At 35.7% G+C, this 20,648-nt stretch overlaps 1 protein-coding gene across 1 annotated transcript; it reads left to right on the top strand.

Annotated features, from left to right (window-relative positions):
• Nucleotides 1-4,507: 4,507 nt before the first annotated feature.
• LOC144192255 (uncharacterized) lies at nt 4,508-20,616 on the top strand. The gene is made up of 4 exons (XM_077711366.1): nt 4,508-4,606; nt 7,686-7,761; nt 18,098-18,322; nt 20,507-20,616. Exons 1-4 carry the CDS (start codon nt 4,562-4,564, stop codon nt 20,614-20,616), a joined length of 456 nt encoding a protein of 151 aa, XP_077567492.1. The 5' UTR covers nt 4,508-4,561.
• The last annotated feature ends 32 nt before the right edge of the window (nt 20,617-20,648 follow it).

The following is a 20,648-nucleotide window of genomic DNA, read 5'->3' on the forward strand; positions in this document are numbered from 1 at the left end:
TAAGCCTAGCTAGCTTGCAAAAAGACAACATCAAATAAATTCATAAGAAAATCCAATGATTCCAGCCGTCTTCATCCCGAACGGCGCCTTAAAAAAAACCCTTGTTTTTTGAAATCCGAGATCCAAAGCTCACGACCTCCGAGCGCACCATAATGGGATGTGGTGTACTACGCAAAGAGAGGACCGTTCCCCATGAAAAGCCAAAGCATTGTGCTCTCGTTTCGGAAAAGAAATACGATACGGACCACACAAAAAGTCCTTAACTTTAAGGGACGGTCCGCTGCCCTTGTACTAAATCTAAGCCCTTCTTTTGTGGTATTTATTTATTTTATTTCTTCTTCTTCTCTCACGCTCTCTGTCTCTCTCTTTTCGTCCATCCTCCTGGTTTTGCCTCCATCACCCTCCCCGTTTATCCGCCAGCGTGTTAACACTCCAGCCTCGTCAGTGAGCCTCGCGGGCGCCATGGAAACCGCCCCCGTCCGCCATTGTTCGCCATGGCGTCTTTTGTAAACGCATGTGTGTAAGGATGGGCGGGCTGGAGGGCCTTGTTTGGCGAGGAAAATAAAACTAAAAGACAAGAGGTCGCCCCCCCGATCCCGTCGTAATTCATGTAAATTTTCTTAAGAGGAAAACGGCTTTGTTTTGGGGTTTTTTATGTTCGGAATGCAATCTGATGTCTTCCCGCACTTGAAATTCCACAATTTGGGATTCCGTAAATCAGTGAAGGGCTTCTCAATCTTGCCCTAAGAGGAGTTGTGTTGACAAGAGGGTGGTTAGCATGGGTTAGCATTTGCTAACATTGCTATTGTGGTGTTTTAAAGCAAGGGTGTCAGACTCGGGTTGGTTTGTGGACTGCTTTAACGTCAACTTGATTTCATGTGGGCTATTTTAAATATAATATTTAGATTTTTGTTTTAATAAATGGATTAAAAGAACTTGATTAAAGGCCCTGAATATTCTGTTTTTTATAGATCTAAAACAATGTTTATTTTAGCTTTTTAAAAAATATATTTTTAGATTTTACGAAATGATTTTTGAACTAAAAACACAGAAAAAATGATTAAAAATGACAATGATTGTTTTTAAAAGGGGGAAAATCTGGAAATTTAATATACATCTATACTATTTATTTGAATATACTTCTATACCAAGGTTGTCAGATTCGGGTTGGTTTGGACTATTTTAGATATAATATTAACATTTTTTTCAATAAATGGGTTAAAAGAAATGGATTAAAAGCTCTGAATATTGTTTTTTTTTTATAGATCTTAAACAAAGTTTAATTTAGCTTTTTTAGAATTTTTTTTTTGATTTGACAATGATTTTTGAACCAAAAACACAAAAATGATTAGAAAATAACAATTATTGATTTAAAAGGGGGGAAATCAAGAAATATAACATACATTTATACTCTTCATTTGAATTTGATCCTAAAACAGAAATTCGGCACTCATGATTAACTTTCCCGGGCCACACTAAATGATGCGTCGGGCCAGATTTGGCCCTCGGGCCGCCACTTTGACACCAGTGCACTAGAGGTTATTGTTATCGCCCCATTGCCGACGTGACACTCCTATTGGTTCATTCTAGACCGAGCTCTCTCACCAGCGCTTTCCATATTTAGTCTCGGAGCCCTATGCACCCATCCGGGGAGCCACATATGGCTCCTGAGCCATAGGTTTCCAACCCGTGGTTTAAATGAATGGATTAATCTGACAGTTTTTGGATAAAAATGGCGTATATATAGGCGGTGTGGCCGGTCCGGGCCCGAGTGTGAACTTTCCCCTGTTAGAAAAGGGCCATTGAGATATTGTTCCCTTGTGGAAGGGCGAACAAAGAGCCAGGAAAGCGGCGGTCCTGCTCTCAGTGGGAGTTTGATGGCCCCAGTGTGTGGCGGTCAACAGAGTCAGTGTGCAGAAATAATGGCCATTAGATGTGCGTTCCACAAAATATCACCCTTTCATCCCTTTGCAAAAATTCATCCAAATGTAATCCATCATCTCAGGTTTAAAGATGGCGTTTTTTTCGGAGACGGTTGTTGTTGTTTTTTTTGCTAAGTTGTAAAAGTGTTGATGTTTTTTCAGTTGGGGCAACTTGCAGAATTACAGCGTTCGAATCCCAGGAACGGTGAGCTCAGTTTTTGAGAGATATAATGAGAATTGTGGAAATGTGGAATTTCAGGATATAAGGACAGAAAAGGGTACAAAAGCTACGGACAAAATTCATGACCGGGCGTTTGGTCGCCAGTCTTTCGGTCGCCAGTCAAATATACTTAGATATTTAACAGTACTTAGATATTAAACAGTATTTAGATATTAAATTTTCTCTCTTAGATATTAAACTCTCACATAAATATAATTTTGAGAGCTGGTTTCAACAGTAAACTTTCTGTCACCAAAAGACGAGGGACCAACAGGGACCAAACGTCCAGGCGGCCAAACGTCCGTGTGACCAAACGCCCTGGCGACCAAACGTCCGGGCCACCAAACGTCCGGGTGACCAAACGCCCGGGAGATCAAACGTCCGTGTGACCAAACGTCCGGGCTACCAAACGTCCGGGCTACCAAACGTCCGGGCCACCAAACGTCCCGGCCACCAAACGTCCCGGCCACCAAATGTCCCGGCCACCAAACGTCCGGGCGACCAAACATTGGCAACCAAACGTCCGGGCACCACAAAATTGAACCTCCACCAAATAAATGAGATAAAATGTTGCATTTTTGACGTCTTTTCCACTCGTAGTAGAAATCCCACGACCTCGCCAGAAAACACTTTGTATTCCATCAACAGGTTTGCACATTATTATGTCCTATTAAGACTTTGCAATTTCCCTCCACTTACCGTAATGAGATTTGTAGGCCAATGTTCTCCCTACTGGGCTTCCCAGGGGTTTCTGGGATGTAATTTTGGAGGAGGATCTGCCAGGAATTAGACGTCTGATCATTTTTGCATCAAATGCAGACATTCATGTAAGCATGGGGAATTGGAAGGCCACCAAAACAACATCAAAACAATTGTAGGTTAGATTCACAATGATTGTACTCGAGTATAAATTGCTTGTATGTGTGACGAGGGTGATTGTGTTACCTATGTGAGCTTTTGTAGTGTGGAGCTTTCTTTTGGCTTGGTTTGGGAGAGGTACCTTGGTACCGTGACTCTTATAAAGGAGTGGCGTCCACCATTGTTTGGCCCTTGCAACCATATCTAAGGCACCTCAAAAGGCCCCTTTAAAGGCTTCTTCTTTTAAAGTGGGTTGCAGTAACAGTGGAGAGAAAATGAGTCCACCCTTTTTCTGCGGGAGATAGGATTGCATGTAGATATCTACTAGGTCACATGTGTCAAAGTGGCGGCCCTGGGGCCAAAGGTGGTCCACCGGATCATTTTGTGTGGCCCGGGAAAGTCAATCATGAGTGGCGGCTTTCTGTTTTAGGATCAAATTTAAATGATGAGTATAGATGTATATTAAATTTCCTGATTTTTTTCACCCCTTTTAAATCAATAATTGTCATTTTTTAATCATTTTTTTCTGTTTTTAGTTCAAAAATCATTTTGTAAAATTTAAAAATATATTTTAAAAAAGCTTATGTTTTAGATCTATAAAAAACTGAATATTCAGGGATTTTCATCCAATTTTTTTAATCGATTTGTAAACAAATTTCCCGATTTTCTGCTTTTAAATCAATAATTGTAATTTTTAATCCAAATGTGTAGTTTTTAGTTCAAAAATAATTTTGTAAAGTCTAAAAATATATTAAAAAAACCTCAAATAAACATTGTTTTAGATCTATAAAAAACTGAATATTCAGTTCTTTTAATCCATTTATAAAAATATATATATATATATATATATATATATATATATATATATATATATATATATATATATATATATATATATATATATATATATATATATATATATATATATATATATATATATATATATATATATATATATATATATATATATATATATATATATATCTCAAATGGTTAAATTCCCTGATTTTCCCCTCTTTTAAATCAATAATTGTCTTTTTTAATCATTTTTTTCTGTTTTTAGTTCAAAAATCATTTTGTAAAATCTCAAAATATATTTTTAAAAAAGCTAAAATAAACATTGTTTTAGATCTACAAAAAAACGGGATATTCAGGGTTTTTAATCCAGTTAATTTAATCCATTTATAAAAAAAAAATATCTAAATATTCTATCTAAAATAGTCCGTCCCACATGAAATCAAGTTGACGTTAAAGCGCCCCAAAGCGAACTAACCCCGAGTCTGACACACCTTGTCTCCCGGTTAAGTTAAACGTAGCAATAATAAAAAGTAAAATCCCACCCAGTAACTTGAGGTGATACCAGGAAATGTTTAACCCTCCATTGTGGACAAACAAAAGCTTGCTTTTAGACCCGCTGGGATGGGTAGGCGGGCTCGGGGGCGGGACCAGCCGGGGAGGGGGGAGGGACCAATCCGTTATCCCCCCCTGACCTGTCACTCCGTTTTCTCCGACACGGCGAGGACGACACGAGCCAACGTGGGATTATGTGCCTTGACCTTTGATGCAGTGGTCGCTGGGGGGATTTCACGTATTGACTGAGTTAAAGGTGATGTCTTTTTTTTCATTTATTTATTCACGGTATTTTTATTCAACTCAGGCCCGAGGCACCTGCAGGGGAAATAATGAGTCTTGTTTTGGATTCAATGGGAGTTTGATGGTGGATTGGGGCTGGCATTGATGGTGGTTTTTCAATGGGAATTTTTTGGAACATTTGGCGTTGTGGTGAGTTCGGTTCCGTGGGAATTTTGTCTATTTGGGATTTAGTGGACAGATAAATGCGTTGTTTTATTAGGGAGACTATGGGTAATCTGTTTTTTTAGTATAAGGAAAAGTTGAGGATAGGATGAAAAACTTGCTTCTGCTGACTTGAAAAGCTGTTTTGAGTTCTGATCATGAACATTGCATGTGTGAATATATATTTGTGTATATATATTGGATTGGATTGGATAACTTTATTCATCCCGTATTAGGGAAATTTCTGTGTTGCAGTAGCAAGAGGGTGAGAATACAGACACAAAGACATTTTAGACATAAATAGATAGGTAATAAGTAAGTTAATAAATACATTAAAAATATATTAATAAACAAGCGTGTTGCTAAAATTTATATATACATGACTACATACACATAGATGTGTACATATATATATTTATATATATACCTATACATGTGTATATACGTTTGTGTATTTACATTTAAATGTGTATATATGTATATGTGTAAATACATAAATGTGTATATACATATATATGTGTATATATGTATATATGTGTATATATGTGTATATACGTATGAGGATATACGCATATATTTGTATATTTACATATACATTTGTATATGTGTATATATGCATGTATATATATGTCTATATATGCATTTATGTGTATTTACATATATATATTTGTATATATATATATATATATATATATATATATATATATATATATATATATATATATATATATATATATATATATATATATATATATATATATATATATATATATATATATATATATATATATATATATATATATATATATATATATATATATATATATATATATATATATATATATATATATATATATATATATATATATATATATATATATATATATATATATATATACATATATGTATATATATATATATACATATATGTATATATATATATATATATATATATATATATATATACATATATGTATATATGCGTGTATATATGTGTATTTACATATATATATTTGTATATATATATGTGTATATATGCGTGTATATGTGTGTATGTGTATGTATATATATGTATATATATAAATGTACATATATGTATATGTATATTTGTGTATATATACATGTATATTTGTGTGTATATATATGTAGATATATATGTATATATGTATGTATGTGTACATATATATAGATATATAGATATATTTCCTTTATTTCCTCTTAGATAAAATGTGTTTGATTTCTTCCTTCCAATAAGATTGTATCCTCAAATTGAAATGCGCCTCTCCGATCAACAGCACCAATCGGGCCCTTTTAAATTCTTCCATTCCATCCACTTCCGGGCATATCCCTCCATCCCTCCATCCCTCCATCCCTCGTCACCAGAACCCGACAGGGGAGCATTTGGTTCCGGCCACCACGCCGCTTTTCTCCGTCTCAGCCCATAATTGGGTTTTAGTCGCGAGAGAGTCGTTGCATTCTGCTTCTTATTCGACGGCAGACTGAAATGAAAAGCCTCGGGTCAAACGGAAGACAAGCAATGCTAGTAAACTCAGGCCACCCCTTCCTTCCTTCTTTTTGACTGGGTTCCAAAGCCCACAGATGCTCATTAGAGTCTGCTGCCAGCTCATTGGACCTGTGGGGACATCTCAATTTCCTCTTCATTTTTGCTCTTTAACAACCGGTATTGGAGGTTTAACATTTTTGCTGCCATTGCATCTTTTTGACTCTGATTGGACACAGGTTTTGTAGGGATAATATTTGGTGAGTGGTGGGCAAAAATTTTGGGCCTGAGGGGGGGCCCAGATTGACTTTAAAAAATGTGACAGATGGGCGGGGTCAGCACAAGATAGGATACATACAAAAAAGTGCATCCGTTAACAGAACATATGAAACAAACAGAAAAAAAGGACGAAAGTATTAACCTACTCATTTATAAAATGCCTTATTTTAGCTTTTTTTTTAAAATATATTTTTAGATTTTACAAAATGATTTTTGAACTAAAAACACAGAAAAATGGATTAAAAAATGACAATTTAAAAGGGGAGAAATCAGGAAATTTAATATACATATTTAGATTTTTTTTTAATAAATGGATTAACAGAACTGGATTAAAAGCCCTGAATATTCTGTTTTTTATAGATCTAAAACAATGTTTATTTTAGCTTTTTTAAAATATATTTTTAGATTTTACGAAATTATTTTTTTACCTAAAAGCAGAAAAAAATGATCCAAAAAAATTAGAATTATTGATTAAAAAGGAGGAAAATCATATTATATATATTATAAATGTATATATTTAATTAAAAAAATAGGGGTTTCACGTTTTTTCATTTATGGCGGCCATGTCTGGTCTACATTAACCGCAATAATTAAGAGATTACTGTATTGTTTTTTATAATGATCTCTGCCCTTTTAAGGCACTGGAATTCATATTTGCTGGACAGGGTGGCTAAGGGGGAATTTGATCATCTTTTAGGCTTTAAATTATATTTTTAAGCCTTCTTTTCCAGTCAGCCAACTGTGCGCTGTCCGCCCGTGTCTTGTTGGGAAAAGGTTATTTTTATTCCGTCTCAAGATCGCCATGGCAACAGAGCGTTGCCAGTTTACTTGTCTTCCAAATTGATAGCATCAGATCAGTAACACAATGTAAAGAGCCTATTTGGCTGGAAACAGGCGGCGTTTGACGGCGGTTTCACCTGTTTTTAGTCGATAAGCGTCCGCCGTGAGACAATCACGCCATCTATCATTTTCTTTGTACGTTTTAATCGGAATTTTAAAGTGGGTTCGGGATAAAAGGACGGAAAAATACTGTTGAAGTCAATTTCAAGCTAATTACTACCAATTAAAATGAACTGTTTTTGTTGAACGTTTGTTTTTTTTTTGTTTACAGATTGAAAACGGAAAACTAGAAGTTGGACATTCGAGGACGAGGACGGGAATTCAAGAGACAATTCAAGTCTTTCCTGGTAAGTTGGTATTTTTACGACTTTTTGGCTGATTTTTTAGAAAATTGCTGTCAACACTGGTTTATTTTTTGTTGAATTTCTTTCATAAGCGTTTTATCTGTTTATCTTTTCTCTATTTTGATATAAATAACCATATCGTCCAATTTTTCTTGCATTATAGCGTTTGGTCTCGTAGTTTTGTGCTTTTTAAGTCTAATTTATGCGCATATAAGCCGGACCTTTGATTCAGTCATTATTTTTTTGGAGGCAAATACGGCTTATATGCGAGAAAATATGGTTCTTTACGTTTTAAAATGGGAGCCTGTTGGTTTCCAATGTTTATTTTGGAGTCAAAATTTTCCCGATGGCCACGCTTGGAAGGTTTGAAGCCCAGCGAGGCGTGACGTTGCATTCCGGTTGGAATAGAAAAGCTGTGTTGGTTTCCGTCGACTGCTTTTGTCTTCCTGACTTGTGGCTTGAATTTCAATCATTGCTTTGAACGCCTGACCTTTGACCTTTCTGATTTATCGCAATGGTTGACCTTAGAAAACGGACAGCAAAGTGTTTAGAACAGTTTTGATGTGAGAGGATTGGTAGAAAAGGTGGATTTTGCCAGGGTAGAAACATGAAGCTCCGTCTCTCTAAGACATAGGTGTCAAAGTGGCAGTTCGGGGGCCAAATGTGGCCCGCCGCATCATTTTGTGTGGCCCGGGAAAGTCAATCGTGAGGGCCGACTTTCTGTTTTAGGATCAAATTTGAAAAAAATGAAGAGAAAAGATGTATGTTCGATTTCCTGATTTTTTTTTCCACCTTTTAAATCAAAAATTGTCATTTTTCAATCAATTTTTTTCTTTTTAGTTCAAAAATAATTTTGTAAATGTAAAAATATATATTAAAATAAAGCTAAAATAAACATTGTTTTAGATCTATAAAAAACTGAATATCCAGGGCTTTTAATCCAGTTCTTTTAATCAATTTCTAAAAAAAAATCTAAATCATATATCTAAAATGGCTACATTTCCTGCTTTTCCCCTTTTAAATCAATAATTGTCCTTTTTAATTCTTTTTTTCTGTATTTTTAGTTCAAAAATCACTTTGTAAAATCTGAAAAAATATATATATAAAACTAAAATAAACATTAGTTTAGATCTATTAAAAAATTGAATATTCAGGGCTTTTAATCCAGTTCTTTTAATCCATGTATAAAAACAATCTAAATATTTTATTTAAAATGGTTAAATTTCCTGATTTTCCCCATTTTAAATCAATAATTGTCATTATTAATCTATTTTTCAGTATTTTTAGTTCAAAAATCATTTTGTAAAGTCTAAAAATATATAAAAAAAAATCTCAAATAAACATTGTTTTAGATCTACAAAAAAACTGAATATTCAAGGCTTTTAATCCAGTTCTTTTAATCCATTTATAAAACAAAAAAAATCAAAATATTCTATCTAAAATGGTCCATCCCAGAAACCAAATTGCCGTTAAAGCAGCCCTATGTTAATGTGGATGGGTGGATGGGATATGTTAACTGAAAATTTAGTGTCTGTCATAGAGGGGGGTGATTATGTCTAACAATATCGTCTTCTCTTCATGCAGTAATGAATTGTGTAGACTTCCCCGCACGTTGTCTTGTTCTGTAGTCAGCCCATCAGTCAATAACTGGTCTGGCGCTGTTTTTCGCCGCCATTAAAGACTCACCAGGTGACCCATCCTGGTCACGTCCGTCTTCCCTCCTGGAAAGCAGTTCATCATTTACTTCTCTTCATTTTTTTTCTATAAAGCGGCGCTCATTGTCCCTCGGCTGGATTATTCTGTCAAGGGCACAAAAAGAGACAAAGTGGATCCGGGGGTTGAGAAGCGCTAATGAGCAAGTCCTCTTCCAATCTTGCACGTAGCAGCCATCGCGGTAAAGCGAGGGGAAAAGGCCTTTTTGGGATGGAGACAATGGCGGCTGGGTTTTGTAGGGCGCTTTCTCTCTTTGATTGAGTTCCCTGGCCCTGGTCTGGCCCGGTTTTGGGGCTGAGAAGGGGGCGGGGTGACCGTGGGTGGGTGGTTGTTCGGTGGGTTTGACCTTTCAGAGACACAGGTGGAGTGGAAGGAGGTCTTTTGTGTGGAGCCTCTGAGAAAGAAGCACTCCATAATACTCCAGCTCGCTTCCACCTGCCTGGGATTTTCTCACTGGCTTGATTGCTTTCCCACCAGTCCTAGTTTCACTTCCCTCTTTTTTTAGATATTAAACTCTCTCTGTCATGAATCAACAGTAAATATTTAGATATTAAACTCTTGTTGAGAGATGTTTTCAACAGTACTTACTCTCTTTCACAATTTGACTGGTGACCAAAAAATCGGGGATCAAACGTCCGGGCGACCAAACGTCCGGGCGACCAAACGTCCGGGCGACCAAACGTCCGGGCGACCAAACGTCCGGGCGACCAAACGTCCGGGCGACCAAACGTCCGGGCGACCAAACGTCCAAGTACCGTAGAGTATAGATGTATATTATATTTCCAGATTTTGACCCTTTTTAAATCAATCATTGTCATTTTGTAATCCATTTTTTCTGTGTTTTTAGTTCAAAAATTATTTTGTAAAATCTAAAAATATGTAAAAAAAAATAGCTCAAATAAACATTGTTTTAGATCTATAAAAAACGAATATTCAGGTCTTTTAATCCAGTTTTTTAATCCATAATTGTAATTTTTAATCAAATTTTTTGTGTTTTTAGTTCAAAAATCATTTTGTAAAGTCTAAAAATACAATAAGAAATGCTAAAATAACATTGTTTTAGAGCTGTAAAAACATTATATTCAGGGCTTTTAATCCAGTTCTTTTAATCCATTTATAAAAATAACACATAAAATCGTGTTCATCCTTGATTTAGACCATTAGCTAACCAGCTAGCCTAGCATGCCTATTTTTACAATGTGAGAAGAAAACCGGCATTCCCAGCTAAAACCCATGCAGGCCTACGGAGAACATCCACAACGCCACAGTGCTCAAACCCACATCCCCCTGACTGCGAGCCCAACACCCAAACCACTCAATCACCGCAACATTTAACAATCCCCCCCAAAAAAATCCATGAGTCAAATTTCCAAACAAGCCACCACTTCAAATGTCCCATTTTGTCCATCGCTAAGAGACGCTTCCAGTGCGTTGGCCACATCTGATGCTGTCGGCAGATTTTGAGCCAGGCACAAAAGCGGCGTCGAGCCGCAAATGACCCGCAGCCACCGACCGGCTGATCCACCCGGATCAGCAATATGCAAATTAGCTCCGAAGCCTGGTGGATGCTGGAAAACATCCCGTTGTGTTCCTAGAAGCTCAACGGATGCCATTAATTGTTTACTGGGACCAGTCCCGGCCGGACACGGCACCCCCACGGCACCCCACGGGAACCCCCCACAACGCCAGCTCATTTCATCCAAAGGCAAAAGACTTGTTAGTGTCTCTGACGCCATTTTTTTTCTCTTCCGCCGCTAATCTCTGAGTAAAGCCAAGATATTGGCTTTCTATTTTTTTACAGAAGTTGATGACTAAGCCTTCCGTTTGGGACTCGGTTCCAAACTCAGACCGCTAATCTGACCTCTTTTGTTGGCTTTTAGAAAAGGCTGGAAAGTTTTTTTTATTGTAGGGGTTCTCATCGAGGTTACCGAGGTGACGAATATAAGGTTTTGGACTTTTTTTTAATTGAATTTTGATTTTACCATTAAAGTAAGTGGATGGAGACCACCTGTGTTTGGGCACGGGACGCCATTTTGGCTCAAATAACACTTTTTTTTTGTCTACTGGTACATAAAGGGTGTCAGATTCGGGTTGGTTTGCAGGCTGCATTTAATGTCAACTTGATTTCACCTGGGTTGGACAATTTTAAATAGAATATTTACTTTTTATATATATAAATGGATTAAAAGAACTGAATTAAAAGCCCTGAATATTCAGTTTTTTTATAGATCGAAAACAAGGTTTGTTTTAGATTTTTTTTACGTATATTTTCAGATTTTACAAAATGATTTTTGAACTAAAAACACAGAAAAAATGGATTAAAAAATTACAATTATTGATTTAAAAGGGAATATCATGAAATTTAACCAATTTAGATATAATATTTTTTTTAATAAATGAATTAAATGAACTGGATTAAAATTCCTGAATATTCAGTTTTTATAGATCTAAAACCATGTTTAATTTAGCTTTTTTTCCATATATTTTTAGATTTTACAAAATGATTTTTGAACTAAAAACACAGAAAAAATATTAAAAAATGACTGATTGATTTAAAAGGGTGAAAATCAGGAAATTTAATATACATCTATATCTATCATTTTAATATGATCCTAAAACAGAAAGTCGCCACTCATGATTGATTTTCCCGGGCCGCACAAAATGATGCGGCGGGCCAGATTTGGCCCCCAGGCCGCCACTTTCACACCGTCATCCTATTTTTTTCCGCAATCTGAAATGCAATCAAATTCGTAACCCATAATAATAGTATGCGTCGTCGATGTCGGACTGGAGAAGTAACAAGTGGTGGTGTTGCATTTTTCTAGCTATTAAAAAATGATCTTGTGAGGCGCCCTCGGAAGAAATGCGTCTTGGGATGGTTTCTTTTACGAGCGATTGAGTGATGCGATCCCGCTAAGCCGAGCGAGTACTTCATTGTCACTTTGCCGCTTGACTGATGGCTGCTTTTGAGGAGCATTTTACACGCCGTCGTCTAAAGAGAATGTGAAAGGCCTTTTTCGTATTTCCGACGAGGTTCAAAGTCAAACGCCGTTCACTTCCAATTTGCTTTAACGAGCACCTTCAAGACAACATGATGTCATTTCCACTCATAACTACATTGCCGTAGCCCCACAAGAATATTGATTCATTCTTTTTCAGGGGTGCCGGAGCCTATCTAACTGGGCACGAGGCCAGGGACCTACCTTTCTCGGGGCCCCAATTGACAAAGAACCAATCATTTGTAGCCAAGGGCAATTTTCACTCTTAGCCAGCTAGCCTAGCATGCAGTTTTTTTGATTAGAATAGATTAGATAACTTTATTCATCCTGTATTTGGGTAATTTTATTGTCACAGTAGCAAGAGGGTGATAATACAGACACAGAAAAAGACATTTTAGACATAAATAGGTCATAAATAAATATGTAAATAAATAAATGTGTTGCTGAAATATATACATCTATCACTATCTCTTACCTCTACCTCTACATTCTACATCTACATTCTACATTCTACATTCTACATTCTACATCTACATTCTATTACTACCTCTACCTCCACCTCTACATTCTACCTCTACATTTTACCTCTACATTCTGCATTCTACATTCTGCATTCTGCATTCTACATTCTACCGCTACCTCTACCGCTACCTCTACCGCTACCTCTACCGCTACCTCTACCGCTACCTCTACCGCTACCTCTACCGCTACCTCTACCGCTACCTCTACCGCTACCTCTACCGCTACCTCTACCGCTACCTCTACCGCTACCTCTACTGCTACCTCTACCGCTACCTCTACCTCTACCTCTACCGCTCCCTCTACCTCTACATTCTACATATACATATGCACACTCGGAGGAGCGACCTGGGATCGAACCCAAGACCCCTAAACCACAAAGCTGAGGCACTAATGCTTATCCTAAACGTCCGTATATAGTTGGCAGTTTAGTAAACATACTCCATTTCAAACAAAACACAAAATATTGAACCAATGAGGACTTTATAACCAAGTCATACCAAAGAAATAACATTTTACATTCATTTACCGGTCATTTTTACAATAAAAATTTTGCTGTACATTATTGATCAATTTTTAAAAGTATTTTATAGAGACGAGCGTCCATATTGAAAAGAGCGCCAATGCTAGCATGTGACTTTGACAGTATAATTTTTAAAAAAATAAGCGGAAATATATTAAAATTCGTGATAAGTGAACCCGCGCTAATTGAGGGATTACTGTAAATCCCACAATATTCCGGGCGGTCAAAAGTCACGTTTTCCGACAATACTCGCCCACCGATGGAGTCTAAAATAAAACAATGTCGATTTTTTTTGGTCAATGGTGAGTTTTCTTCCATGACAGGACCACTTTAGTCTTTGCAAAACTTTTCATTGCATAGAATAAAAGGCCACATAAGCAACAGATTTTTTTCATCCCAGCGCCCACTTGATCGGCTGCCATTGTACAGTGCGCATGAATGAAAGGTGGCCGCCCTGACAACGGGAGCCCTGATTCATATGTTAAGCACACCAATTATTTGCATACCACCCCACAATTATAAAAGCTAATGAGATGATGGTGGCGGAGGCGCGCTGTGGGATTTCCATTGTGTCGTCGACGAGGGAGGGGGGGGCCTGGGAGAGAGAGGCACTTGTCAAAGTCACATGCTAGCTAGCATCGACGCTCTTTTCCAAGATGGACGCTCGTCTCTATGAAAATACTTTTAAAAATCAATCAATAAAGTATAGAAACGTGTACTTGCAAAATTTTAATTGGAAAATTGACAGGTAAATGGCGACCAAAAATCCCCATTGTTTTATTTTAGGGTCTGTGAGTGAGTATTGTTGAAAAATGTGACTTTTGACTGCCCGGAATATTGTGGAATTTACGGTAATCCCTCAATTAGCGCGTCTTCACTTATCTCGAACTTCAATTTATTTCCGCTTTCAATATTTTTTAAAAATTGTATTGTCAAAGTCACAGGCTAGCATCGGCGGTCTTTTCAATATGGACGCTAGTCTCTATGAAAATACTTTTAAAAATTGATCAATAAAGTATAGAAATGTGCACTTGCAAAAATGTTATTGTAAAAATGACCAGTAAATGAATGTAAAATGTTATTTCTTTGGTAAAGTCCTCCTGGGTTCAATATTTCTTGTTTTGTTTGATGTGTAGTATGTTTACTAAACTGCCAACTATATCCGGAGGTTAAGGATACGCATTAGTGCGTCAGCTTCGGGGTTCGATCCCAGGTTTGCATCTTCTCCCTAGGCTTGCGTGGTTTTCTCCGGGACATCCAACGTCCCCAAAATATACGTCAACTCGATTTTGTGTGGGTCGGAACAGTTTAGATATAATATTTAGATTTTTAATTTTTTTTTATATAAATGGATTAAAAGAACTGGATTTAAAGCCCTGAATATTCCGTTTTTTATAGATATAAAACAATATTTATTTTATTTTTTTTAAATATATTTTTAGATTTTACTAAATGATTTTTGAACTAAAAACACAGAAAAAAATGATTAAAAGAACTGGAATAAAAATGTACCCAAAATAGCCAACATTTTACGTCAATTCCGCTAACGATTTTTTGCCAATAGGGAATTTTTTTTCAAATTTTTAAATGATTATTTTATGTAACAATGAAGTCCAATTCTATTAAATCTAGCAAAGTACCCCCTAAGGTCTTTTAAATAGTTTAAAATTATGTTTTCCGTCCCTTTTTTATAGTCCCAAATGACAAACGATTCCATTAGGAATGGTCTCAAAGTAGTCAAAAAGAAGATGGCGTATAAATAATTCTAACAAAGTAAAATGCCAATCATTACTTAATGAATAACAACTTTGTTCTGTCATTTCCATCCAAAGATTGAAACATTTTTCCATCAAAATTGGTGACAAATGTGCTTTTTGTCATGGCCTCATTGTTACACATTTATTTTTTTATATTTTAAATTAGGTTGACCTCCATTTTTCACAGCTGGTGTTCACACATTGAACCTGATTTTTTTTCCCTCCAGGCACTTTATTTTTCATTTTTTTTATGTTTTATGATTATGCTCCATTGTGCTCTCACATATAAAGTAGCTATTTAAAGATGGCATCATATTTTATAGCCATAAAATGGAGTATGTTGTAGATAAAAAAGAGGGTGTTTATGTGAAGGCTTAGCTGGAGATTCCATTTGATAAAAATAGGTCATTTGAAATAAGCCATCATTCATTTATTATGACGAAGATATAGATGATAAAATGTCAACTTTTGTAATGTTAGAAGTATTGTGATGGCCTGAATATAAGACGTTTTTTTTGCATTGGAAAAAGTGGGGGTTTTATTCATTTCAATGTCAAGGGCAAGGGTGTCAGACTCGGGTTGGTTTGTGGGACATTTTAGATATAATATTTAGATTTTTTTTAATGAATGGATTAAAAGAATTGGATTATATAACCTGAATGTTCTGTTTTTTATAGATCTAAAAAAATGTTTATTTTAGTTTTTTTTTTAAATATATTTTTCCATTTTAAAAAAGGATTTTTGAACTATAACAAATCAGGAAAAAATAATATCCATCTATACTCTTTATTTGAATATGATACTAAAACAGAAAGTCATGATTTACTTTCCCGGGCCACACAAAATGATGCGACGGGCCAGATTTGGCCCCTGGGCCGCCACTTTGACACAGGTGCGCTAAATAGTAAGTTTTTATAGTTCTTAAACAATGTTTGTTAGCTTTTTTATATATATATATATTTTTTTAGATTTTCCAAAATGAAAAACAGAAAAAATTGATTAAAAAATGACAATTATTGATTTAATAGGGGGTAAATTTAATATACATCTATATCCATCATTTGAATTTGATCCTAAAACAGAAAGTCGGCATATATGATTTAGTTTCCCGGGCCACACAAAATGATGCGGCGGGCCAAACTTGGCCCCCGGGCCGCCACTTTGACACATGTGCTCTAAAGAGTTAAAGTCTTACCTTTAAAAAATATAGTGTTCCACTTAACAACTGACATCTTGCAAAACTCCCAATCCAAAAGAAAAATATCTCCCCAAAAAATCTCAACTGTCCACCGAGCATAAACATTTCAAAACCCTTGTTTTGAAACCGCTTTACGTGATTGGCCGCCTTAAAGAGTGACCCAAAGTTCACCGGCAAAAGCCACCATTATTCAACCCGATAACATCAGTATAATCTCTTATTTGCATAGCTTGTGAAGCCCGGGAAGTCAAATTGCTCGTCATATTGCGCTTTTATCTGGCCGGCGCCGAACGGAAAAACTCGTGGCGAGCCAAGACGACGTCGTCGTAGTCGTCGTCGTTTCTCTAATCGCGGGCGCGCACATTGAACTTTACGCTCCACTAGAATAAGAATTCAAAATTGGCCTGTCATACACAAACCAGCCCTGATAGCATAAATGTGTGTGTATGTGTGTGTGTTTGTGTATTTTGGGATGCATTGGATGAGAGAGCCTGACAGCCAATCACAGCGACTCTCCTTTGGGGGATTGGCTTGTTAGTCACCACTGCCCTTTGGGGGTCATCATTTCTCGCCAATGTTGCCTCTAATTTTGTAAATATGTCTAGGCAATATGTGTGTCCAAGTGGAGGCCCCGGGGGCCAAATCTGGCCCGCCGCATCATTTTGTGTGGCCCGGGAAAGTCAATGATCAGTGGCGACTTTCTGTTTTAGGATCAAATTCAAAATAAAGAGTATGGATGTATATTACATTTCATGATTTTCCCCTTTTAAATGAATCATTGACATTTTTTAATCATTTTTTTGTGTTTTTAGTTCAAAAATCATTTTGTAAAATCTAAAAATATAATAAAAAACCCTCAAATAAACATGGTTTTAGATCTATTAAAAAACTGAATATTTAGGGCTTTTAATCCAGTTCTTTTAATCCATTTATGAATAAAAAAAAAATCTAATTATATCTAAAATGGTCCTGTCCACTTGAAATCAAGTAACAATTGTTACAAAAACATAGCTAGGCTTTTTAATCCGGCCCGCCGACATTATCCAAATAATGTTTCCCCCCAAAAGATGGCGCCGTCACACGGAAGCCAGTGTCAGTAGCTGTGTCCACTCTTATTTGTTTTGGGTGTTATACAGCCCCTCTATCAATTTTTTAAATGACATTTTATTATTTCTTAATTCCTTTACTTAGTTGACTTTGTACTTTATACTTTTTACTTTAATGATGAGTGATGAGTATGTTAATACTCTTAATAGTCCTTTTTTTCTGTTTATCTTTCATATATACTGTTAACGGATGCACTTTTTTATATGTATCCTATCTTGTGTGCTGACCCCGCCCATCTGTCACATTTTTAAAGTCAATATGGCCGACCCCGGGCCCAAAAGTTTGCCCACCCCTGGCTTTGGACTTCCGTGGGTCATTTTGTCGATCTTTTTTTATGGGTTTTTTGATCGATCCGGACCCCCGGACCAACGTTGGCACGTGGCCCAGCGGAGGAAAGAAAAGCTCATGTCGGCACCCCGCCGGCGCCCTCCATTATCTCGCAAGCACGAGCATTGATCTGTGTCTGGCTTTCTTGTTCACTGGTTTTAATAGTCCATTTTTTTTTTTTGGTTGTCTTTTTTAGCGAGAGGCGGCGGCGGCGTGCACGTGTCCCATCCGCCGCCACGTGAGCGAGCCTGGGGAGGTGTGGCTATTTGGCGGCAGACCTCGCACATGGTGGAGAGAAGGAGGAGGAGGAGGATGATGATGGTGGGGGAGTGGCCACACGTGGCGTGGCTAGTGACGCTGATGGTGCTGATGGTGATGGCGGGGGGACGACTGGCTGGTGCCATGGAGGTCCCGCTAGACCGTAAGAACGCAAAATAATAACACACATGACTGTTAAGTCGTATGTTGACAGGATTACTGACAAAATAATGGTCGAATTGGGGTGATGTAACATGTAAATGATGCTGTGATTAATGTCAAATTAATCCTGAAATTAATAATACATAGTAAATACATAGTAAATAAATGGCTGATTAATTAAATGAATAATTAAATTAAAAAAATATATGTATTTAAAATGATTAATTAAATGAATAATAAAATAAAAAATATATATGTTTAAAATGATTAATTAAATGAATAATAAAATTCAAAAAAAAAAATATATATATATATATATATATATATATATATATATATATATATATATATATATATATATATATATATATATATATATATATATATATATATATATATATATATATGTATATGTATATATATGTATATATATGTATATATATGTATATATATGTATGTATATATGTATGTATATATGTATGTATATATATATATATATATATGTATATATATGTATATATATGTATGTATATATGTATGTATATATGTATGTATATATGTATATATATATATATATATATATATATATATATATATATATATATATATATATATATATATATATATATATATATATATATATATATATATATATATATATATATATATATATATATATATATATATATATATATATATATATATATATATATATATATATATATATATATATATATATATATATATATATATATATATATATATATATATATATATATATATTTACAATGATTAATTAAATGAATATAATGGCCATGAACTATTTTGATTCATGTAATTAGTAGTATTAAATTATATTAACAGTTTACAAGATCATTTTAACTGGATGGATGGAATTGGACAATATTGTATCAGCGATTTCATAATTTATTCTTCGTGATTACAAATACACACTATACCTTTTAATATATCTTTTGCTCTTCCATCGTATACTTAATAAAAGACAATATTCAACTGGGGATTTCCCTGCATGAATTTGGATCCCTAACTTCCTTTTTTCCACACTAATGTCTGATTCTCTTTATTGTGACTTTTGCTGATTCTTTTTTGGGGGAAAGTTCTGGAAAAATGTAAGTCCCAAATTAGCGTCAAAGAAGCTGCTTTGCTGTGCGCTTGACGATATTTTTTTTAAGTCATACAATGGCATTTATGTTGTTTGCTAAAAAAATAGTCAGTGGCATGCTTTTTTTGGGTTGTTTTTGTTGTTCTGATACCATTTTTTTAGCATCTGCTAGCGACCGACGCCCCGCTGTGTGCACGCTTTCTTTGTTTCTATGTTTTGTTTTTTGCTGTTACAAGGATGGTTAACTTCTGTTGCATGTCGGTTTAGTTAAAAAAAAACATTTTCATGACTATAAGGCACACTTAAAAGTCTTCAATTTTCTCCAAAATAGACAGGGCGTCTTATAATCCAGTGCGCCTTATATATGGAATTTTTTTACATGTTATTCATTGAGGCTGCGCCTTATATATGGAAAAAAATATATATGGAAAAAAACACATCCTCAATGAATTATTTGTTAATCATATCTTATCTTATATATGGAAAAAATCTATATCATTCATTGGGGGTGCGCTTTATAATCCAGTGCGCCTTATATATGGCACATTTTTAAAATGTGACATTCATTGAGGGTGCGCCTTATAATCCAGTGCCCCTTATATATGGAACAAAATAAAACGTCATTCATTGAGGGTGCGCCTTATAATCCTGTGCGCCTTTTATATGAAAAAAACATTTAATTCATTGAGGGTGCGCCTTGTAATGTGGTGCGCCTTATACATGGAAAAAAATAACATGTCATTCATTGAAGATGCACTTTATAATCCAGTGCGCCTTATATATGAAAAAAATAACGTAATTCATTGAGGGTGCGCTTTATAATCCAGTGCGCCTTATATATGGAAAAATTAAAAATGTGTCATTTATTGAGGGTGCGCCTTATAATTCAATGCGCCTTATAAATGGAAAAAATAAGTAATTAATTGAGGGTGCGCCTTATATATGGAAAAAAAATAACATGTCATTCATTGAGAGTGCGCCTTATAGTCGTGAAAATACACCAGAAAAAAAGCTCCTCTTTCCAGAGAAGGTCAAAGTTGAACCTCAAATCTGTCTTTTCAGTGCCGCAGCCCCCAACCATTACCTACCAATCCCCCAAGGATTACATCATCGACCCCCGGGAGAACATTGTCATCCACTGCGAGGCCAAAGGGAAGCCTCATCCCAGGTGAGGAGTCGCTTTGGACATCAAGTCTGATCCATT

This window comes from Stigmatopora nigra, unplaced genomic scaffold, assembly GCF_051989575.1.
Source record: "Stigmatopora nigra isolate UIUO_SnigA unplaced genomic scaffold, RoL_Snig_1.1 HiC_scaffold_25, whole genome shotgun sequence".
Taxonomy (NCBI): Eukaryota; Metazoa; Chordata; class Actinopteri; order Syngnathiformes; family Syngnathidae; genus Stigmatopora; species Stigmatopora nigra.

Bases quoted from the DNA above. Each gene is read 5' to 3' on its own strand.
- LOC144192255 (XM_077711366.1), top strand. From the start codon at position 4,562: ATGCAGTGGTCGCTGGGGGGATTTCACGTATTGACTGAGTTAAAG. The intron at 4,607-7,685 runs GTGATGTCTTTT...TTTTGTTTACAG, and splicing joins ACGTATTGACTGAGTTAAAG to ATTGAAAACGGAAAACTAGA. The intron at 18,323-20,506 runs GTAAGAACGCAA...CTGTCTTTTCAG, and splicing joins CATGGAGGTCCCGCTAGACC to TGCCGCAGCCCCCAACCATT.